General features: G+C 42.5%; 1 protein-coding gene across 2 annotated transcripts in view; it reads left to right on the forward strand.

Moving 5' to 3' along the window:
* Positions 1 to 25,339, forward strand: part of SFRP1 (secreted frizzled related protein 1) — a 159,063-nt gene that overhangs the window by 58,262 nt on the left and 75,462 nt on the right. Inside the window, exon 2 of one of the 2 annotated variants that reach the window (XM_069617624.1) lies at positions 14,899 to 14,970. In XM_069617624.1, coding sequence (XP_069473725.1) covers positions 14,899 to 14,970 — 72 coding nt within the window. Of the gene's footprint in view, positions 1 to 14,892; positions 14,971 to 25,339 lie in introns of both variants that reach the window. The other variant, XM_069617623.1, reaches the window with a different exon arrangement.

Below are 25,339 nucleotides of genomic sequence, written 5' to 3' on the forward strand. Positions count from 1 at the left end.
GACTAATGATGTTGAGGATAGCTCAACGATACTATGTTCTGTAGAAGGGCAGACACATATTATTAGTGCTATGCGACATAATCGTGCTGGTACATTCACTAAGTTTCCCTTGGCTAATATAGATCTTGCTAGTGAAGAAATGGATGAACCTGATGTGGAGTATCTCAGTAATCCTATGGAGGTATCATCTATAGAGGTGTCATCAACCCCGAAACTTATAGTCAAATCATCTCGAGAGTCAGGTGGGTTACCGGGCCCAGTCTTCCCCCCTTTGGTAGCAAATGTTGAACAAAAGGGAGATCAAGCACATACACGCATCTGATCCTAGGTAGCCAGCATTAACCAGTGACCAGTGGCTACTGCTGGGGAACTAGGAGCTAGTACATAGCGTTCTGCAAATCAAAGTTCCACTTAAAATGCAAACATGTCACTCCATTACCTATAATCCCTTAAGCTTCGAAGGTTGTATAGATCTGTCCTAATGTCTATTCAGAAATTGTCCCAAATGCAGAGAGTTAAATTTACATAGGTGTGTTTGTTTGGCATCAATAGGCCTGGGCAGCCAATATTAGCACCAGCTCACCATGCCAAACGAATGCATGTATGTTTATTGTCACTCGTCTTTTCTTAAACGTATTTGTCTTATTGGGCCTTGACGTGGCCACCAGATCCACCATTTCAATTTGCAAATGAAATGTAGAGATATATTTGCAGAATTGTTTTGCACTCCACTTTCTACCTTTGCATCATACAACCCCTTGGCGCTAGAATGGCACCCTGACAGTGTGTGTTGGCCCTTCATAGAGCCAATGCTACACAGGCCAGCCCTGGGGAGCCTCTTGATGAGGGCTTGAGGGTGTCTAAAGGGGCGTTGGGACTGAATTTAGTTTTTCTGAGGTCCCCATGCAGTCTATTGCACCAATGAAGCCTGCATCAACCTCCGTCCCGCAGATCCATGAGTTGTGCATAGAAATTGGGGATATTTCCATGTTAAAGGGCAGCATAGAAGAGTACAAGTGCTCATCACTGCAAAAGAGGTGATGCACTAAATGTGGCTGTCTGGGCTTGCCATCTGATCTCACAAAGTAGCAGGCAGGTTGGCAGGTCACCCTGAGTAGGGTACTTGATTGAAGCTGGTTAGCCCATCTGTGTCTAGGTTAATTAGTCCGATGTGAGTGGTTCCAGCTGGCAACCTGCTCCAACACGAGCCTTCTCACTCATCTTTCTGCCTTGATAAAGACTACGGTCGAAACACATGTCAGCTCTTTTGTTTAACCACACACGGCACAAGGTGCCAGACTTGTAATGCTCTATCAGTACATTAAACTAGCATGTACAATAATAACTCAAGACTGATGTGTCAATAATTTTCACCAAGTACCAAGAGTCTCACAGAAATTGGACTACCAACAACTGCCAGCGCCCGCACCATACAAGGTTTTGTCACCCCACACAGTACCAAACCTCTTGGGAACCCTGGAGTTTTGGTTCCCGGACAAACCATGTGCAAGGCTGCTGGCAAGACCCATAGCACAGACTGAACATGTGCGCAGGGGACCGGCCGTCCCGACACAAAACTCCAAACTCCTTGAACCTCCAACCAAAGAAAGTGACCCTGTGAAGCTCCCTGGGCCATTATCGGCATCATAATGCAACGGGTCCATTTCTGTGCGCAAGCACCACTTTAATGACTGAGTTGCATCAATGAGTGACACAGCATAAATGCACGTTTCCCAGCCCAATGTCAAAATGCCTAAAGCAATGCGAACCGCATGTTATTTTCTAAATTTGTAACAACCTCATGTTTTCAATATCTCAACATAAAAAAAAGACACGCAGTATGAAATTAAGCAAACGTTCATACTCCAAAGCAGTGACTTGGAAAAAGTATTTTCGCGAAAACAAAGACATCTGTTTTTTGTAAAGTTAAGTATGGACAACAATTGACTTTGGACTTTGTGTCCAGGCCAATTTTGGATGTGAAATGTTTTTACTGTTTCAGAGTCATGTGAAGACAAGCACTGCACTGAAAGCTGAGGTTTTTTGTTATTTTTACTTGAACTGGAATGTAACAGAACGGATTTTGCTCAACTGCTACACAGTCCCTCTACCAGTGGGGCCTGGAATCACCAGTCTCAAAATGGAGTACCCCTCCCCTCTAAGCATTCATGCAGGAGGCTGCGCTGGATAAAAAGAAGCACCGACACAACTGTTATCTCCATTGCCGGCCCCCTTATGAGGGCGAGAACAACGGCCCTACAGGAGATCCGTAGAAATCGCATGGTAGGGATAAGATAAAAGGCATAGCCCAGGAGAACGGGACGTCCGATCTACAGGATGATCATATCTGCCAAGTTTGCCAGTTCCATGCATGACACCGTGATCAGTTCTGTTCTTTCGAATTGCATGCTGGGACATTGAGTTTCGTTTTACCACGGTGTGGGTTACGACACCCAGAATGCCATGGGAAACAGCAAGACTGATTCAAGGTGTCACGCATGCGACTGGGAAGCATTGCATCTCTGGGTGATGCATTGATAAGGATAGCTTCAGTCCATGTTGTTTGCAAGTAGTAAATAAAGGATAGCTCAAGTCCATGTTGTTTGCAAATAGTGAATAAAGGATAGCCTCCAGTCCATGTTGTTTGCAAGTAGTAAATAAAGGATAGCCTCAGGTCCATATTGTTTGCAAGTAGTAAATATAGGATCGCTCCAGTCCATGTTGTTTGCAAATAGTGAATAAAGAGACACATGTACCCCATGCCTCTGTCGCCTAATAGAAAACAGAAGCCAGTAGGTCTGGACATTGAATAATTCATGCAACGGACACAGACATTGATGCATACAGTGAGAGCGTATACACAGGCTCCACTGAGCACACAGGCAGCTCACAGTATAGGCATGTCCCCTATTGGCAACATAGATGATGTAACATAGCTGCCTAATGAGGGTTCACTACAGGGCATTTGTCTAGCACTCTCTGCCATTTACACTGATGGCAGCAATAACCAATTAATAATATAATGAGCCTGTCTCACAATGACCGTATGACTCCACTAGGATTATACGTTATAAATACCCCTGGTGTTTTTGTATTTCCTTTCTTTGCAAGTTTTCTAAAGCTCTGCATGCATCCACATGGATGCTTCAGAACACAGATAATGGGGGGGCAGTTCAGTTGTCCCTTTTTCGCTCTTTTCACCACCAATTAGGGCATTAATGCCTAACAGTGGGGATTCTATGCCTTGGAGTAATGGTGAGCTGTGTCAGAATGATGCAAAGTTGAAAGGCTTGCTGGTATCATAGAGCTGCTGGACTCTGTGAAAGGCGCGTGGACCAAAAGTAACTTGCTACTGACAGTGTTAGGTCAGTAGTAATTTTAGTGACTCAGTGTGTGAGTTCATGACTAACACCTAAGTCTCAACCTCCCGCCTTTACCGACACCCACCCAGCTCTTCCATATCCCTCCCAACCAGTCTCACCATTTTTATTCAACCGCCATCACACACTATTAAGCACTCAGTACACACCACAATCCTATCAATCACTTGTGCCAGGCTTAATTGCTGCTTCCAATAAGCTCCTGTTGTATTAAAAATGTCTTAGTCAGGTGTGCCTTCAGTCACTCCATTAGTAAGTAATATATGTATCTTCTTATCTCATCCTTGCACGTAAGTCTTGTTAAAAGACATATTGGCAAAACTATCAGTTGTTTCCAGTGCCTAAGTGCGTAATAGCCACTTGCCAGGCAATGACATCATATGCTCAGATACTCACACCATTGTTCAGCCTTTGCAATCAGATTTCCAGCTACACCATTGTGTGAGTGCTTGGCAAGTGCCGACCCTTTGCCTACATACAATCCCAAACTATAGGCTTTTCCAATGCTTGTTTAGATTTAGACATTGCGTCTATTCAATGCCTTTTTCTTCACCCTGACTAGATTACCACAACACATAGCCTGTCATGGTATCCCTAAAAAGTCACTAGACACGCCCCAATTGTGCCAGAATAATACTGCCAGGATATTGTTCCATGATTCAGAGGGAACATGATATCTTTGCACTGCACAAGCTTTATTGGTTGCCAGTTTAGACCAGGTTTGCTGTGAGTGCTGCATCTCTCACATGACCCCCTATAAAATCGACCTAAATTTCCTGAGTGACAAATGCAGGAATGATATTCCTAATTTGGCTCTATGCTCCTTGATTACATCTGAGTTAATAGTTCAGAGATTCTGCTGGGCGTGCACCAGCACGCATGCTTTCTCTACCCTGGTAGAAACCTAGTAGATCACCTTGCCAACTAATAGCTAACTGTCATTTTGTTCAGAAAAATACTTGATACCTAAACCTGAACTAATGTCCAAGCCACCACAATCCTACAACCACAGTGAGGCATTCAACATTGGGGGTTACAGCACATTGACCAACCACTGAGACAAAGAAAGAAGTTGTCCCAGGAGGGCTTCGCGCCCAGAACAAAGGACACAACCACAACATCTGGGACAAAGCAAGCCACCACAAACCTAGAACTACAGGGAGGCACCAACCATTTAATTTAAACCCATATGAATCTGCCCAGTCAAAAACCATTTAACACCATGATTCATCTAGTCAGATCAAAACCAACAGAGAATACAACCACATCAGAGAGCTGCACAAGCAGGGAGACCAACACCGAAAACAATGTAATCGCACAAACAAACCTGCTGTACAACACCAAGCCACAACAGCAGGCACATCAAGGTCCAAACATGCCAAGATACAAGAAGGACGAAGAAATAAGAATGGCAAATAGAACAAGAAAGAGGAATTAAATTACACCCACATTGAACTGTAATCACCTTCCATAATTCCCGACACATTAACACCCATACCAACCACCACAAAGAGGACTAAAGATACGGACTAAGACAAGAACAAAAATAGAATGCATCTCCCGCTACCTCTTCATCTACAATCATACTGCAACGTAAAACAAACAACCCACAACCAAGGACTCAATGAATCCTACAGTTGACCCCACCAGATGACCAAACCACACATCACAACACACCTAATCCAGCAACTCCAAAGACATTTTTTGGAAAAAAACAAAAGAATCGGAGCTAAACTAGAAACCATAATCATTCACACCCCTTACATAACCAGAGACTGGAGAAAAAAAACACATGGAAAACCGAACACCCGACTACTATGAAGCAGAACAAAGAAACCCATCACTCAACCTAATAGTACTCCTCAATGAAGGACTAGAGGTCCTAACCACACATCTAGCAAATAACAACCTCACCCAAGAGAGAACCGAAATCCGACAGGCCACCACAACCGAGATGAGGGAAATGATACGCAACAAAGAACAAGGAAAAACGCACACCTTACACTGCAGTCTACTCCTTCTAAGCAAAGGCAGGACAGATGTGCTCTTCCTCACAGAAACATAGCTATCAGAGAACTACAAAACAATCACCAGTGAAGCTATACTCAACAACTTCAAACTAATATGCTCTAACAGAGAAAACCACACAGGCGGAGGAATCGTACAAGCGTACAAAACACACAATTACGCCACTCCACAACATAGTAGTCTTGGGATACTTCAACATATGGTTCGAAAGAGAAAATGAAACCACAGCAAACTCCCTCAGAGCCCTACTGGAAAGCCTCCACTTCAAAGAAATAGTAAACGGTCCCACCCACATTGCTGGACACAACCAAGACGCAATCTTTTGCATGGATGGACTCTCGACCACCACCCCACCGTACCAATCATATAGAGTCATCACCATATGATCCCATTCACCATCAAAATCCCAAATCACATGATGCTCACAAACTTAAAATGCCCTGCGACAAACAAAAGAAACTGGAAGAGTCTTGACAAGGAAACGCTAAAAGAGCTACTCGAATCAACCAAACCAAACACCTCCCAGGTAAATAGAATGACTCCTGACTCAGCAGAAGGGAAACGTGATACTTGGATCACAGACACCCTAGACCAATTAGCACCTGAAAAACTCTTAAAACCCAGCCCAAAGAAAATTGCACTAAAATGGTTCACAGAAAAACTGAGGGAACTCAAACAAAACAAACCGCAAACTGGAAAAACTATGGATAAATCACTACACCCAATCAGACAAACAAAAATACTGACAACAAATCCAAATGTACAAATCAGCAGTCCTGAAAGAAAAAAAAAGCATATGACTCTACAAGAACCAATCGGCAAAAACCCCACAAAAAAGAATTATTCAAAATCCTTAAGGAAATTAAAAACCTAACCTCGGGCAACAAATGCTTTGTACCCTCACAATCCCTAGGTGACAACATCACAATCCATTTACAAGCAAAAATAGAAGCAATACAATAGACCATTGAAGCAAGCTGCCCTACCAAAACCACTCCCCCAGAACTGTCAGAAACCAGTGCACCACCAACCACCACAACACTCAACCGTATCAAAGCTTTAAGCGAAGAAACTTTCAACATATTAATAAAAGACACCAACTTTGCCAGATCTCCCACTGACTCATGCCCGCCAGGCATCTTCAAATAACTCCTCAACCACAGAATACCAGCCTCATATTTTCGACTACTAATACACCTATCCATAAACATGGGAAAAGTACCTAAAACATTCAAATAAGCATACATCAATCCCCTCCTAAAATACAAAATAGGAAATGTGGCAGACCCTACTAACTACAGACCTATATGTAATCTACCATACCCAGCAAAAATTATTGAGAACCACATCTACAAAGAACTATTCAACATTGCAGAAAGCAACCTAATACTCGACCACTCCCAAGTTGGCTTCAGACCCATTAGACGAACTGAATTAGCAATTCTCTCCATAGCACCCAATTGACCCTCATACTACTAGACATATCAGCCGCCTTCAACACAATGAGACACGCAGCTCTAATGAAGAGACTTTAGGAAAGCAGAATGAAAAACAAGGATCAACCCTCTGCCACACCGCTGCACCATGTACATGTCCCCCTAATGAAACTCATTCAAACCCATGGACAGATTGACTAAAACTACGCAGACGACACCAAACTCATCTTCAAGATAACCTCCGCCCAAGACCCAAACAACACCATCAACAAATGCCTTGTGGACATATACACCTGGATGACAAAGAACAATCTCAAGCTAAACCCAACTAAAACAGAAATAATGATCTCCCCACCAGAAGACAATGCAACACAGACATACCTGAGCTGGCCGCCGTGCATCAGAACCAAACCAGAGACATTGTCAGTGATACAAAACCTGGATTTCCTCAGCAACAACAGACTTTAACTAGAACCACAAGTCAATGCAAATGCTTCTACCTCCTGCAACTAATAAGAGGGATCATCCCCTAACTCAACTTACCAAACAGAACCCTCACAACCATCAATGTTCCAGAAGGATAGCCCAGGGGCAACGTGCTCGCCTTGGAAGCAAGATGACACAGAGCAACATATGTTCAATTCCCAGGCCCGCACTTAGTAACCTCTGGGTATTAATCTCGTTTTTTAATAACCTATCATATCATAGCTCCTTGGTACTATCAATACTAGACTATGCAAACAGCCTCTATCTTGGATTCCAGAATGCCTCACAAAATAACTACAATACATCCTAAATACAGCACCCGGAAACCATGCAAATGGCAACAGCACGCTGTATATATCATCATAGCATAACATAACATGTATTCCCCCAAAGTTAAGCCTGTCCTAATTATTGGTTCAATGCTGATCTTAGGGTCATGATTCCTCTTCATAGCTGACTGTGCGCTCTACAAACACACAAATACATACAATTCAAACGTGAGGACTGAAGGAGAAATAGTGATGTATGCACTCAATAGGAGCAGCTAGAAATGTGGAGGCTAGAAGGATGATGACATATGGGGATCACTGGATCTCCCCCATCATGGCTAATGTGGACATCACACATTTTACCAAGTCTCAAGGTCGACCACTTCTTAGCCGCAACTATTTGTATCCTGTGTCGGTCCCATGTCCTTTTGAAGTGAAGTGTGGCATTTGCCTCTACTAATCCTTCTTGGGGCAAAGGGGGCAGTTCCATGTACTTTCTTCCCTTGTGTGCCCCCTGTTTGTGATCTTTGCCAAAGCATAACTTTGTACGGTTTATCCATGGCAGGCAGACAAGGCATGCAATAGTTTACCAGTGATATTTACAATGCGCCGGAGTAAAATTGATTTGAAGTAATTGCAACATCATGTTTGTACTAAAACTCCTGCAAAAAGCTTATGAACTTTTTTTGTGCCCGTTGTAATTTTCAAACTAGCACAATAAGTAAACTAAGCATGCCAAGTTGATAAGATTGTGTTGCCCTCTGTGTTACTGTCAGCTAGTATACCTAGATAACATCAAATGTGTTTCTTTGAAAAGCAATCTGATTGGCTGACCGTCCTGCTCTTCAGACACAGGGGGATAGCTCAGGGCGAACGTTCTCGCCTTGGAAGCAGCACTGGAAGCAAGACGACGCAACACAGGTTCAATCCCCAGGGCCATGCTTAGAAACCTCTGGGTATAAATAATCAATTACAATTACACTTTGCATTTGATGGGAAATCCGTGATTTCACCGAATCCACTTCACCTAAAGGAAAAATCTTCGAATGTATTTTTATTATGCCAGGGCAGACCCCCTGCTGTCCCTCCACTTCCCTCTACCTTAGCCTATCCCGTTACCACACCGCCCATATATGTTTTAAAATGTACCTACTTACCTAACCAATTCGAAAAAACAAAATCAAAGATTTCTGATTCTGTGAAATGTACAGATGTGCATTTGATATGCTTCCCCCTTCCCTACGAAGACTTATTCTCAATTGCCACATTGTGCCTGCTTAGAACTAAATGATACATTCCATCACGTGGCACACCCAACCCAAAGGAATCCTTCAGCAAAGGCTCTGTTGACAATGCCCAACATACAGCACATATGGGCCTAAGACCCAGTATTTTGATCTAGAGGACAGCACTGGAAGGCGGCCAGGCCAGCATTTCTGGCTTCTGAGGCTACAGCTGTTCTGTGTTCATACTCACATCACGAATTACAATGGAAACTCTCCTTTTTTCATAGATTGCTTAGATTAAGATCATTGAGGTTATAAAATATAGGCCGCTTCCCTGTCGTAGTCATCTCGCTCTATTTGGAAATGTCTATAAATGTACTCAGACACATTGTGCTCTGATCTAATGTAACGAGGTGCAGGCATCCAGCCACTGACGCTTGGAGTACGTCCCACTCACCCTAAAGCTGGCTCACCCAAACGCCCCTTCTTCTGGTTAACCCTAATATGATTACTCTCAATATTCAGGATTCACCTCCGACTACACTCTTCCACACCAAAATCACAGGGCCACGCGTTCACTATAAAATATCTTGAATATCTCCAACGTGCTTATGAGAGTTCAGAGAGATACCAAAATGATACCCGAGAGGCACCACTACCAAGACATTGGCCCAGGATACCCACACCGAGGCGTCACCACTGCCACAACAGACAGATGCTCCAAGTGCCTCACCACGCTCTCCACTAACATCTCTGTGCACTAACACCCTCGATTTCCATGTACCCACATACACACACACCAACATAGTCACTCACACACCCATCGACATAGTCACTCACACACAGGAATCGAATACCCTGCTGAACAGACAACAAACATTACAAGATTCTACTTCTCCAATCAATTTATGTATCCAGCGTCACTCCTTGCACTACTGCCATACCTGGCCCCCCTCTTGTCACATATGCATGCACAGTACTTGAGAATGGTCCAGAACAACAAAACAACAAAGCCATCTTGCATCTTTCCTCCCTATCTTCTGCACTAACCCAACCCCCTTTCACAAATGCCAGAACACCATTAGACCATGCAAATGGCAGCGGGGCACAATATAACAACCAGTAACATGACATAACCTATGACAGTGCTTAATTTGTCATTTCATGAAGTATTGCTAGTGGAACACGACGCAAAAACATTGTGTGGAATTTTTTCTAAAGCAATAGTATTTGAACTTGAATAAAATAGTTATTGTGTTAAATACATATTGTAATTCAGTTGCCAAACAAATGATGAGTTTTCTTTCTCAAAGAGTTTTAGGATTGGATATTTGGTGAAGAATGAGAACATACATGTGACATTGGTTATAACCTGCTACAGAAACCACTGAAAGGCACAAGCTAAAATAAGCCATTGCAAGCCTGAGGCCTAGAGAGCTCCTCCTGCCTTCGGGTCCACACAGGTGCCAATTCAGTAAGAGGATGCTAGGAGGCTACCATTATGCAATTTTTGGTGGGTTTTGCCAAGATATGATGCCACCGTCTTGTTCTGGTGAATCTCCTAGCGGCATCAACTTTGTTGACAGAGGGAATTAGCCTGTGTTGCGTGCATGGACCATGCACATTTTCTACAATTCATCCCTGACACTCTTCTTCACAATGCCTATCAGATTAAGTGATTTCCATCAAACACAAGATCATCTATTTGTATTGTTATGCTGAGGTGCACTTGTGGTAGATTCCATTTGCGGTGTGGGCATGTGCTACCATTGAAGGTTCTATGTCATTTTTCCACTTTCTGAAGGTTGCACATAAAAAAGACCGAATTAGTTTGGTTGATTTTGTGCGGCCTCCCAATGTTTTTTGTAAATTCGGGGGGTTCTCACCGCCCGAGCTCCACTTTGCTTCTCAGCACAACTGGTATTTCTCGAGGTTAGGGATCTTCAACCTTTGACTTACCAGATGTTTTTACTACAATTCCCATTATGCCTCAGCAGTATAGGTAATGCTGAGGCACCATGGGACTCAGTGTCCAAACCAGTTGGAGGGCTGCCATATTGTTCTGCCATGGCTATCCATATTTCTCCAGCTACATATGCATTGTTCTCCCATTACAACCATATTTCCGCAGCGACTGTTGCATTTGCCTCCCCATCACTGCCTATGTGTCTGCAGATAGAGCTGCTTTTGCTCCCTATCACTGCCTATATTTCTGACGATACCAGTGCTTTGGTCTCCCATCCCTGCCCATGTTGTTCTAGGGAAGGCCACCATACTGGTTCTCAGGGACTCTGTTTGAGCCTGTCAGCAGGACACCGCAGTCACCTTGAAAAAGGAAAACACGACATCATGACAAACCTTAGTGGCTCACAAGGGGTAAAACTGAGAACCTGATGCAGAAATATATTTTAGGTCTTAGGATATGCGATGGTGTTCTGCAGGGTAAGTGCATATACGGTTGCTTGTATGGTTGAGAAGTTCTAGTTCTATGTTACAAAAAAAAGGCAATTAATTGGGCTCAACCAACCCTAGAACAGTCTAGTAGCACTCACTAGAAGCAGCTCAACTCACAGGGACCTGTTTATGCATTTTCATACTTCCATAGCCAAAGCCTGCACAAGCACAAAATGAATTCCCTAATTTACGTTATAAAAGCCCCAATGCGTGATGGGACAACCTTTTGCAAATTATTGGACATACAATTGGCAAAACAAATTCTTTTGTTACACAAGTGAGTAGTTCAATCAGATGAGGCCTCTCCTTCTGTCCCAAATTGCAGTGGAAACTACTACAGTGCAAACTAAAGGCCATTGTGCTGTTGCCACAATTCCAATAACATGGACCATACAAGCGAAATACTTTGGGGGCTCTTCCAGAAGGGCTTCTGAATGGGCTTACTATTTTGTGTTTTGGTATTGTTTGTAATTTTGGTAGACCAAGCTTTGTGTTATTATGCCTCCTTTATGGGTTAAGAGTGTAGGAGCTTGTCTCCAGGTTGTTATCCTCTATCTGTTTTTAGAAGTCGTCGCGATGCTTTCTCTGCTGTTTAACAGATTGTGTTTAAAGATATAGGGCCTCATTACGACCCAGGTGGAAGACCATGGTGCTATTAGCACCATGGTCCATGCCGCTAAGTTACCGACTCCGCCATGGAGAAAGGGGGAATTACCACCCCATTACAAGGTTGGCGGGGCGGTAATTCCCCCTTCCTCCATGGCCCTTCCCCATTCCCATTTTTGCCCCATAGGGCTCAATGGGAATGAGGAAGGCGCTAAGTACGGTGCTGCAAATTGCGACACCGTAATTAGCACCAAAGTCCCTTTGCGGGTCCCTACTTTATGGCGCCATTAACCCATTAGCGCTTGGGTCGTAATGAGGCCCATTGTTTCTGGGTAATCATTGTCTGATAGTTAAGCACTGCAGTATTCCACCTCATCTGGCCACAGACTACCCAACTTTCCTGTTAATTAGAGTTTATTAGAGTTGACTTGTGGGGACTGATGTGGGTGTCATGTTTTGGGGATTTGTGACCTCAGTGACGTCCAGCTTTTGCAGATGTAGAAATCCCTTTGCAACGTTTGGCAGGATAGTTAATATTTGTCAGTTGCTCTGGGGTGTTTGTGCATTATGAACCATTTCTGGTTACTTTTGTTTCTGCTGCTGGTATTCCAGTTTAGGGCTCCCCTTTGTAGTTCCAAAGATTGTGCAGCACAGTTCTGTGAAAGATCTCAGGTTCTGTTTGTAGATGTTTCTTTGGTGCAGATGTATCTGATTCTCAAAGATTGAGCTCCTATGAGAGTCATTGTCATGTACTATGAATGATTTGCTTTCCACTTAAAACATATTTAAGTATCAGTTGTCATGGTTTAGGGTTATAATTCTAATATACCCTCACATTTTCAGTGTAAAGTGATACACATCTCACTGTAATCAAGATCAGACATCACACCATCCTTTGGCTTTTATCAAGAGATTTCAGACCATAGTCAAGGCATTACAAGAAGATGTAGGTATGCACATTTGCACATTTTGCACTTTAAGCCTCGAACCCCGATCAAGGTTGCACATGGATTTACTTTCCATTTTGATATTATATTTTACTTACAAACACAGAGAAGCAGTATCAGGCAACGCAACCTCTGAGTGAGCCTATTTCCCTTCTGTTGACTATCATTGTTCAAGGAATTCCCTTGACAAGCAAAAGATGACAAAAATAGCATAGCCATAGAGTTGATGTACCAATAGAAATCTCCCCTCAAGTAAAGATCATGGCTTAGGTGGTGACTTGCTAGTTGATATGACTATGCCGCTTCTTGCAGCTACTGCTTACTATTAAAGGTAATGTCGGTAGACCTGAGGCTAACGCATACCAAGCATTTGTTGATTAGCCATATATAACTATTTCATAGGAAGGTATGATACATATCATGAGATTCTGTTAGTTTCTGTGCTTAATGATGTAACATGAACATATCCAAAAGTGGATTTTCATAATAAGCATGGATTTGATATATTTTCCCTTACATACAGGAATGCAATATCCAATTTCTTATTAAAGTTAAATTCCAAAGACGACATTGAAGATGAAGAAAAATATAAACTGTATAATATTCTTTACATAGTGTTACGTTTCCAGAAATTGTAGACTAGCCAAAGTACTGTATACGTTACAGCTTGTACAGTGCCATACCAGACACAATCTGGACATTATACAGTCAAGCAATACTCATTAAATCCAGAAAAAAAAACCAAACCATTTTTAAATGATCACATGACAAAACAAGCAAATAGAGTGTTGCCCCATCTCCCTCATAAAAATATCAAAATCTAGAAAGGTCTCAATAATAGTATCCTGCCACATAACAGAGCATTCGCTTTCTTGTAGAAACAAATGCTATTTTAGATTGCATTTCTTTTGAAATTGTGTCTGGAGCCTTTCCACAATTAATTGTCCAACCTTGACTTCAAGAATTTACATCCCATTCTCTCCCAAAGATAGTTAGTACATTTATATTAAAGAATGACGATGGAACAGAGATTTCTGTGATCAGGTGTCTTGTTTTATAAAGACTAGGGGATAATGAGTGCACTTGCATGTGAAAATAACATTCTATCAAATACTTTTACATTAATACCTTCTGAATACTTTCTTTTGCATCCGTACTAAATTTGCATTATCCCCCCCATCATGTTACTCCCCCTTTTAGTTTCTCCTACCCGTCATACATGAATTCCTTATGTTGTGTGCTCAATTATTGCTTGTTCCCTTTTTTGTCTAATTTGTCATTCCATGTTTTCATTCATGGGGTACCCTTCTACTCCCACTTTCTTTCCCCCAAACCCATAGTCGATGTTCTAATAGATCTTTAAAGGCTGTATTTGATCTGAAGTTATTATTGTAACATATTTTTACACATTACTCGAGAGATCTCAGGCAGCATTTGGCAAATTCAGCCCGAAGAGGATACATTTGTCACTCAGCCAACTGAAGCTCTTGTTGTTTATTAAAGGTTGCTAATACATTCCTAGGTTGCAGATGAAATGTAATGTAATCACTCGTTTCTGAACATGTCAGTTTCTCCAAGGGCCTGAAAGTTACATTTAAACAACCCACCTTGCAATACTGGGGGCCTATATAGTACAACAGTCTTGTCTAGATGTACGTCAGAATCTTTCTGTAAGAGAGGAGATCCCATGGACAGATTGTTGAAGGTGGGATTGTGTAGCTATAAGCTCTAATTTAACCAGTTGCTCCAAACAAAGAAGGTTGGTCGTCATAGATAACCTCATATGCTTGATGGACACTACATGTTTGTTTCTTTTCTCCTAAAAGCTCTTACTATAAACGATCTAAGGTGTAAAGTGTTTTGAATCAATTCATTGCAGACATGTCATTTTGAAAATATGTAAATCAATTTTCAAAATTATGAAACAACTGTTTATTTTCCTGTTATTGCATGTTGATCCTTTTGTTTGTGAGCTGCCTTGATCACAATCAAAAGTCATATTCTGGATACTACTATATCATTCCTGCTCTTTACTGATGTGTCTTCTCCCTTTTTGCCAGGAACAGCTGTGTGCCCCCCATGCGACAACGAAATGAAATCGGATGCGATCATCGAACACCTTTGTGCCAGTGAATTTGGTAAGTTAACATTTTTGCTTGTCCTTTTTCAAAACTCAACTCTCCTTACACATTTTATGTAGATAAGCACAATTTTCTTCTCGATTCTTACATGAGAAAATGCCTCCGTATGGTGTGTTTAGCTGCTGATGAAAGAGGTTATTTGTGCAATGATCTGCTCACTATATAGAGTGGGGGATGAAAAGACATTTCTGTAATTATAAGATCACTTAGTGTTTTCTGATGTGGTTCATGCTGGTTGTTGGTGTAAAGGAATAGGCTACATATTGTGAATCATGCTCAATGTGCATTAATTGTGAATTGACATGCACATTTAATGTATGTGCATGCGAACATTTGCATATTGAGCTACCAAGTCATTTCATATTGGAGTCCTAAACATAACATCAACAAGCATCATTTACAAGTGTTTCTTTTGATGATTGTGTTGCACAAGATATCATAATACATGTGACAGGATATGAAAAAGTAAGTGCAAGTGAATTTGAAAAATGAAAAGGTTTGTAGCATGTATATGAAGAAGTAGAGGCTCAACAAAAGGATATGTAAGTGAAGAAGGAACCGTGATGTCATGTGTCAATTTAGACATAGGTGCAAATCCAATCGAAATATAAATAAATGTAATGCCATTTTGTGACATTCATAACCATTCTTAATGGTAATGGATACAACTAAGAATATGTGGTGATTGACCACAAATGTATTCTTTATGGCCTTAAATGTATAACATAAGTACAGTCATTTTAAAGTACAGCAGTTCAGAGCTGGTGTCTGCTGACTCCTGTCTTGCTTTCTCACGCTTCTCCATTGGATTAGATACTTAAGAGTGTCTGCGCTGTCACTGCATAGGCACGCAGTTATGTTCAGCTCTAAAGACATATCAGACATCTCTTTTTGTAGGACACGTACGCTCAAAAGCTGCACTGGTAATGTTAAAACAATGTAATGTGTAATTTTAAACAATATATGCACAACTCAACATAATCACAGACATATAAAGAGACAAAATGATCCAAAGGTTTCACATTTTCCCTGGAGAATTATCCATTTTTTTTTATAGCTGATTTATGCGGCTCAAGTCAATTCTTTATTAATCACATAAAGATTATAGTTACTTCCAAAATGTTCATTTTGCTGCATATTCAATGCTGATGTTTTGCAATCAAGTTACTTGAATATTCAATCTAATATTTAAGGCATAGTTCCCAACCTTTTGTGTCCCCGGGGAGGGCGGAAACACCTGATTTTGTTTTTGACGGATGAGAGCCCATTGACAAATGTGGGTGTTTAAGGGGCTTGGCGGGTGAGTGAGCAACTTAACTGGCGGGTGACACCTGCCAAAACCATGTCAGTTGAGAGGTATGTTCAAGGTCATGAATATATGTTTCAGCCTAATATTTAAAGTTATGCATTCACACCCCTAACAATGACTCTAGTGAATAACCCAAGTTAGCAATTTACCCCACTTTCTTTTGATTAGTTCATTGTGTTGTAAGTGTTTGTAGATTGTGTTATAGTTTTTTTTAAAAACATTTGTATTAGTTTATTCAAACAAATACAAACCAAACTTGCAGTGCATGTAATAACATTTCAATTATGCATCACTTCGTTATGTCCACTGCTCACCCTACCCCACCCCCCTTTTTGAGCCTACTTCCTCTCATGTTCTGTTTCTGCATCTTGTGATAGGGATTCTCCTTCTGTGGGTTCCATTGGGTCTCACATTGGCCCAAATAACTCTGCTATTAGTAATTTCCAGGCCATCAGGGTCTCTGTTTCTTCCTCCCCCCCAGCACTGCTCGTTTCTTGCCATACCATGGTTTCTGCTTCAGCCCATTTCTGTAAATCTTTCCACCATACTTCTAATCGTGGTCTGTGGCATGTCTTCCAGCCCATAGCAATTCTCCTCTTTGCAAGTGCATACTCCAAGTCTTTTAGTTTGCTCACATGTTTAAACTTACGTGGTCTAGCAAACCCACCTATCAAGCAGGCCCACACCATATCTACCAAGATCTTAACAACCCTCTCTTCTAATCTGTGTGCCACTTCACCCCAGAAACGCTCAATGATTGGACATGTCCAAAACATATGTACCATTCCAGCATTTTCCTCATCACATTTGGGGCATGCTTGGCGTCTTGCATTTTTGAATCTGGCTATCCTCTGCGGTGTCATATATGCCCTATGTGTAATATAAAGTTGCATCTGCTGTAGTCTTGCGTTCCTCGACACCTTTTTATGATACCCTTGGGCCCTTTCCCACATCTCATCACCCATCGGGACTCCCACTTCCGCCTCCCAATCTTGTCTCAGTTGTACTACCTCTTTTCCCACTTTGGACATCATCAACTCATATATTCTGGAAATCTCATGTCCCCCTTCCGCTATGTCATATATCGTATCTATGGTGGCATCCGGCTCCTCCCCTAGTACCGCTTCGGACCATGTCATCTTGATTCTCCACACCATTCCATGATACATAATGTACTGGCCCATGTGTAACCCGGTTTCATCCCTCAACACCTTGAAGTCCATTATAGTCCCCTCTTGCCATATGTCGCCCATCGTTGCTATCCCCACCGATTCCCAGTGATTCCTAATCATCATCCTCAGTTGCCTTTCTTCACCTGCTAACGCCACTAGTGGTACCTGTGGGGAACACGGGAGTGGATTCTCCATCATCTGGCATGCCCTGCGTCACATCTTCCACCCAAGTATAGTTCTTGTTTTTGCAAAACCTATCAGGAGGAGATTGCCTCATCTTTTGTTTAATCTTTTTTTAAATAAATAATCTTTGCCTGATGTACATCTGAAACACAACTTTGAACAAAGTTATAGTTTTGTAAAATAAGTCTGTTGGACACCCCCACACCACCTAATAGGTTTGTCAGAGAATCCCCCCCCCCTCCCCTTTCAGGTTTGTCTTAAAATAACATGTGCTCTGTTCAATACAGCAAGGCCCCCATCAAGTATCAGGTGAAAGTTAAAACAATCAGTATTTCATATATGGTCTGTTTTTACCACCAGCCAGATTGTGGGTTTGGCAGTGTTTACCCCAGGATGTATTCCTGGGGAATATTACATGTGTTAAATACCACATAATTACAAGGTTGAATACCTGCAAAACATAGTCCAGTTTTTACCTGAACCAAAAAGGTGGAAGTAAAAATATTAAGACGTCTTTCACACTTGTACAATGTTCTTTCCTATAACAAAGGGCAGCAAAAGTCTGTACCTTTCTGATGTAGCGCAGACATTCATTAAAAAAAGAACCCTTTTTGCATAGTTAAATATTTTCCAGCAGTGGTAGGATCCACCATATACAGTCAATTTCAACCCCTAAAACAAGGGTGGAAAGGGCTAAAACTAAGTATGAAAATGATGCTGGCAGATGTTCAGCGGTGCTGCATGCATTATTTCTGGAAGTCTGCATCTGTTGCCACCAAACTGGCAGATTCCTTGTATAGAGCTTTGGGGTGATTCTCATGCAATATGAATGATTTGGATTCCATTTAAAACACATTTAAGTAACAGTTGTCATGGTGTAGGGTTATATTTCTAATATAACTTCACATCTACAGTGTAAAGCGATATGCAACTCACCGTAATCAAGATCAGACATCAAACCATCCTTTGGCTTTTACCAAGAGATTTCAGACCAGACTCAGGGCATCACAGGAAGTTGGCTACCTCGGTTACCTAGCTACTCAGGGCATCTCCTGCCTGGCTGAACAGAGTCTCCCTGACTGCTTAGACGGCCTTAATTCTGTACAAACATGGATCTTCGCTTGATCATCTACACCATTCTAGCCTTGAATCACACCTGTAAGAAAGGGCATAATGTATGATATGTAACTGCTAACTTGTTTGTACTAATATTCCCCTGTAACTAAGCTCTTCACAAGTAACAGCGCTGCGATGCCCAAGGGCTGCCTGTGCGCTATACAAATGTATAAATAAATAAATAAATAAATAAATAAATACATTCTGAAAATCTCTGCGATTTGCTAGGCAGTGTCAATGGAGTAGGTTTAACTGACCCACTGGCTTATGGGATACCTATCATCGCGCATAGCACTCCTGTCGTTCACCCTCGTTGTCGCCGCTGCACGGTAGCCTGGGAGTTTGCATGTCCAAAAGGTGCGTGCCACTGTTATACATCGGGATGCATTCCTGGTATTCGCTGCATTACATGCTCTGCATTGTCATCCGTTCCCACACAGCTTGGATCCCAAGCTGTCTGTTCAGGAGACGCTACATGCGTTCATTTCAGTTGCCATTCTGAACCTAGTTGAGATGCTTCAAACGCCAAAAAGAGCAGACACTTAAATGAGCAAATAATTAAAAGAAATTGATTACAGAATTAGAGCTCTTTTAGAGTATTGCATCCAGCTCAAAAGGACACATCTCCAAAAGGAAACAAGTTAAAGAGAGCAGCCAGCAGGATGTAAGGTCTGCATCGGAAACCAGGTGAAGAGGGATCATAGGTCATACATTGGGGTACAACTGAAAGAGAGATGTGAGGGAGAGGACCTGATAGAACTAAATAAAAGCGTCAGTGCTAAAAATGCAGTGAGGGAAGTAGGCACACCTATTTCAGACTGATGTTGCTCTTGATCAACGGTTGCAAGATCCGACCATTTGTAGACTACGGAGTAACACAGACAAGCTCTTCACATACATGGGATTGTCGCCTAGGTGAGTTGTGTTGGCAAAATTAATAAGGAATTTAAAAAAAAGGTCTTACTGGCACAGTGGAGTAATCGCAGTGTCGGAGCAAAGAAAGAGCTTTTGACTGCATGGTGTTGCAGCAGGCCGGGAAATGGGCAGACTAAATGGAACTGGCAGTCCTCACCCACCATCAACAGCTACGTGTTTATGCTTTGCACATTCCCTATTTATTTAGTTTCAGGAAGAGTTAAATCGGCTTGGCTGAAGACATGCAACCCTTAACGATTACAACATTTCTCGAAAATCCTTTCATAAACCTACTTTTGATGCCAACATCCTTCCTTCTTTGTAAATGAAAGAAAATCCTTTGCAAATTTATTTTGTTCTAAAATGTTTCCAGTTGGGTGAACCATATTGCCTGCAGTATGTTAATGAGCGTAGTCACTTTCATTGTAATAAAATAAGCTTTGTGTTTTTATAAAGTAATGAAAAACATCTGCAAATATATATTTATATCTTTTGCTGTTCTTCCTGCTATAAACCTTGCTACAGACTACAATATTACAAGGTTGATCCTTAGCACCATAGATGATGCCACTTGTTTGGCAAATCCTGCGCAATGTTAGTCCCTCAACATCCTCTACAAAAACATACGCCAGCTATTTGCTGAATGGGCCAGGAATAGCTTTAACTCACACAGAGTTTGTCTGAACATCACTTGATAAGATTCATTGAATAAAAACAACTCTTGGACCTTGATGCAATCTTCATCACCAAGATCTGGATGGCACCCACCTACACCCACTTCCTAGACATCCTTGTCCCCAACGGCAACAGCATCCAACACAGAGACCACCCGAAGAAGACAGGTGGAGGCTTTGCAGTCATCCACAAGACCTTCTGGCCCTGCACCAGACTTGACGTCGACAACATTGGCTCCTTCAAAGTCCTCTGCTACCACTTCCCGCTCTCCTCGACAGACAGAGTCACCTTCCATCTCATCTACAGACCACCCAAACTCAATGCCAAAATCAACTGAAACTTCACTGACTTGGTCACCACCATGTCCCTCACGCACACCAGTAACATATCCCTAAGTGACTTCAACCTCCCAAGTAACAAGGCCACCAGCTTTCTCAACACCCTCACCCTCACACAGCACATGAAAGACCAACCACACGAGAAAGGTAACATCCTCCACCTAATCATCAACGTACCGTCTTCCCTACACTACAGCTCTCCGTTGCTTCTTGGCTGATCTGACCACCTAACTGTGCCTTTCCACATCCTGCACAGCACCCCAGTCAAGCACTCCCAGCAGAAACTCATCATACAAACCTTCAGGTCCTTCAAGAACTTCCCAGTGGAAGCCCTCATGGAAGACTTCGCCAACCTCCACCTTACATGGACCAAACACCTACAATCGAACTATGACTCTCTACTGGAAGCCCTCAACCCTACCCTCTCAGCCTCCATTGAATGGCACGCGCCTCTGAAACAATGCACCTATAAACCGAAACTGTCAGGACCCTAGTACAAGCAAAAGAGTCATCAGGAAACATACGAAAACCTGGTACCACTCCAGTACCGCATCCCACCTAGCACTCCTCAAGGAACTCAGAGCAAACCTCCAACAACTAATCAATACAGCTGTTGCCTCCTACTATCAGAGCACCATAGCAGAAGACAACAACAAAAGCAGAGCCCTCTTCAAACTGGTCAAGCACTACATCAACCCTCTATCTGACCATGACATACAACACTCCATCAAAAATACACTGCCATCAACACCTTCTTCATAGACAAAATCAGCAAGATTCACCATCACATAGATACCAGATCTGCATCCACAGACCTGCCTCACGTCCCTCCTCTCAGAATCTCCACACCCTGTACAACTTTCAAGAGACTCTCTGCAGAGCACCTGGTAGAAACTCTACCCACCCTCAAAGCCACACCATATACAGACGACATTCTTCCAGCATTCATCCTCAAGACCCTCACCGCAGAATCTCTCCTTCCCTACCTGGAGATCATCAACAGCTCCCTAACTCAGGGCAACTTCGCATAGACCCTAAAGACAGGACAAATCCCCCTCTACTAAAGAAACTCACTCTGCACCCCGACAACCTAGGTAACTATTGCCCCATGACTCATCATCCCTTCCTAGGTAAGATCATCGAGAAAGTGGTAGTCACACAACTGCAGCAAAACGCCAACAATCTCCTCCAAACCTGTCAATCTAGGTTCATAGCCGGATGCAGCACGGAGACAGGTGGTCGACAATGCCCTCAACACTTGATGACGGCCACCCCTGCCTCTTGATTCTAATCAACCTCTTGGCCACTTTCGACACAGTAGACCACCAGGAGCTTACGGACACCCTACATCAGCGCATGGGAATCAGCAACCTTGTTATATGCTGGTTCAAGTCCTACTTCACCAACTGCTAGACGTTTGTTCAGATGGACTCCTCTAGATCGCCAATGCTACCTATCAACTGTGGAGTCCCGCAGGGTTCCATCCTCTCCCCAGTGATCTTCAATCTATACAATCTATACATGGAGCTGCTGGGAGCCCTCCTAGCCACACAACATCCACATTCACCAATACGCTGACAACACACACAGATCGATCTCAAGATCGACTCCATCAAGGACACCCATAGTCCCAAAACCTGCCTCTCACGGACCCAGTCTTGGAGGTCCAGTGCATACATGAAGCTCAACCCCTCCAAGACCAAATTCCTACTCCTCACCAACAACACTGAACACCCAAACATACAGGCTATCAACCATGAACTGAAGGCTTCACACCTGCACGAAGTCCCTTGGGTTCCACATCGACAAACACCTCTCCTTCAAGACACACACAGCTAAGAAAACTCAGACTGCTTGGTATCAGATCTCCCTCCTGCAGAAAGTGAATCCCTTTCTCCGGACAGCTTTAGATCCACCGTTCAAGCACTGGTCCTATCCCACCTGGATGGGGGAAATGCACTCATCAAAGGCCTTCCGTTGTCCTCTCTTGTGCCCCTGAGAAGTATCCTACAAGTGGCTGCACACCTCATCAAGGGTGTATGCAGGTACGACCACATCACCCCGGCCCTCATCGGCCTTCACTGGCTCCCACTGCATGCATGAATCACCTTCAAGGCTTGCTGCATCATCTATAAGGAAGTGGCCCTCAAGTCACCCAGCTACCTTGCTGAGAAACTCAGCATCTCCAGTGGACAGCGTACCACTAGAAGCCAGTACACGTGCAGACTTCAAATCTGCTGCTGTAAAAAGGAAAGTACCAGAAAACCAGATTTCTCTGCCCATGCCCCAAGATTATGGAATGTCCCCCCCATCAGCATCTGACTCGCCCCCATGCTTCTACAATTCAGAAAAGAAATCAAGACCCACCTCTTCAAGGAGTTTCTCGTCCTCAATACCTAGTCCATCGTGTCGTCCCCTTCCCTCGTGCCACCTGACTCGCTAGATGCTGCTCGCCCCTCACCTCCCCACCACACGGTAAAGCTGTACCCCTCCTCTCTGCCCCTCTGTATCCTACCCCCTGCTGCATATATGTTCTGTTGTTACCTCTGATAAGCACACTGTTGTGCAATTGTAAAGCACTTCATTGATAATAATAATAATAATAATAATAATTATTATTACAATAATAATACTAATTGGTATTGAGGGAGGCCTTCATGAGCTGTACCATTTCCCAAATGACCATTGAAGTTGCTGCATGAAACCAATTTGACCATAATCCCCAAACCTACATGGGGAACCACGTGCTGTGCCAGTCCCTCAAATCAATTTCTCAAAAGGTAATCCTCATCCTCAGCCCGCCCTCACCTCAGATCTTGTCACCAGATTATCTGATGATAATAATTGATAAAAACACTTGAATAAGAAATAAATCTTGGCATTGACAGACACTTCAATGAGCTGTGAAATCCTTCACAATGAGCAGTTAAATCTCCTAAAATAAGCTGCAAAAGTGTCCACAGAACCACACAATTGGACCTGATTATTTTTGAAACTGTCCCCATGCTGAAGTGTGAAACAACCTCAATGATATGTAAAATTGTCCACATGACACTGGGAATCTTTCCAGTAGTATTGTAATTCGCTGTACACGCTGTTAAATTGCTCCTGCATCTTTGCAATTGCCTGTTGCATCTTAGCACTGTGACTATGACCAGAAAATGTTGGAATTGCCATTGAAATCATTTTTGAGCTCCTGTATTTGTACCTTTTCAATGCCCTCAAGAGTCATGAAAAGGCTTGTCAACCTCTACACGTGATCTCTATTCCTTATACATGGCGTTTGAGCATCTTGCAGGGAAAACAAGATGCAGACTGACTTACCCTTGATGCTGCCCTTTAGTGCAGTCTCCTGTGGCATGCACAGAAATGCCATGCTGCATGTGGCTTGGGGCTAAGGTGGAGAGCATACGGGGGCAACTGCCTGCAAGTACATTATTGGAAGCTTCAGACATGAGGGAAGGAAAGCCAGAAGGAGGGATGTAAAGGCTAGAAAAACTGGCCCAGAAGCCTCTACTTAAGACACTTTAGTACATGCCAACATCTACTTCTCGCGTGATGCCACGTGTTTCTTGCAACTATACCAAGGGTCCTTTATTCTAAACTTCAGCTTATGGCGTTTGAAATTGAGAAGCGGTCCCTCACTGCATTCCTTCTCGTGTTTTTTCTGTGGAAAACACTGCAACATGCTGAATAATCAATTCAATGCTTTAATGTCCCAGACTGAAAATTAAACTGTAGAAATTAAGAGGTAAACATACCTAATCTAACACTGAAATTAAGGTAAACAGTAAAAAAAAAGCAAAAAAAAGTTTCGATGTAGAAAGTAAAAATAACCAAAATTAGTATTTTCATTTTATTCTAAAAAATTACATTCTGTGCAAAAGTATTTGTAACAATTATTTTTTAAGTGATTTAGCAGCACCAGGGTATCCCTAGAATATCAACGCCTATTACCCAATTATTTGACATACCTATTTCCAATCTTTAAGGTGTACTTTCCAAATTGGGGACACTCCCTCTGCCCCAATCACCCTCCCCAGCTGATCTACACCACAGAGATCCCAGTCAGGAGTTATTTTATTTTTGGTTTGTTCTTTTTTACAATTCCTGTATTAACTGTTGAAGTTCATGTGTGTTTGTTTTCTCAATTTTGTCTGTAGTTTTTGCAAGTAAAAGTTATTGTTGCCTCTTCATTTTCAGTGCTCTTCATTTTTGCAGAGTTCTTTTTTGCAGTGTACCAAATAATCCTATCAGGGTGAGCAAAATATCCTCGTTGTTGGAGCCAAGGACAGAACACCTGTGCATAGAGAATAGCTTCAGAGCTTACAGAAACAATGCTTGAATAACTCCAACAGAGTACCTGCTCATGTGGTATATAGCGCATATGCTATTTAATTCAATGTATAGACTGTGCTGGAGGTTCCTCTCGGGTCCGAGTCCCTTCTGGGGTTGGTATTGGTAGCCAACGTAGTACATAGCAATCCTTGCATAATACCTTCAAGCCACGTAGCTTTCTTGCTATGTTGATTTTCCTGCAAGCACCAACCTTCTCCTATTCCCCCTTCCATCACACGCTAGTATGGTGGGATGAACACACATGCAAAGAATGATATTTATAAACCGGTGTTAGAGCTCGTGTGTGTTTCAAAAAGTCC

This window comes from Ambystoma mexicanum, chromosome 10 (assembly GCF_040938575.1).
Source record: "Ambystoma mexicanum isolate Mex_15411 chromosome 10, UKY_AmexF1_1, whole genome shotgun sequence".
NCBI classification, from domain to species: Eukaryota; Metazoa; Chordata; class Amphibia; order Caudata; family Ambystomatidae; genus Ambystoma; species Ambystoma mexicanum.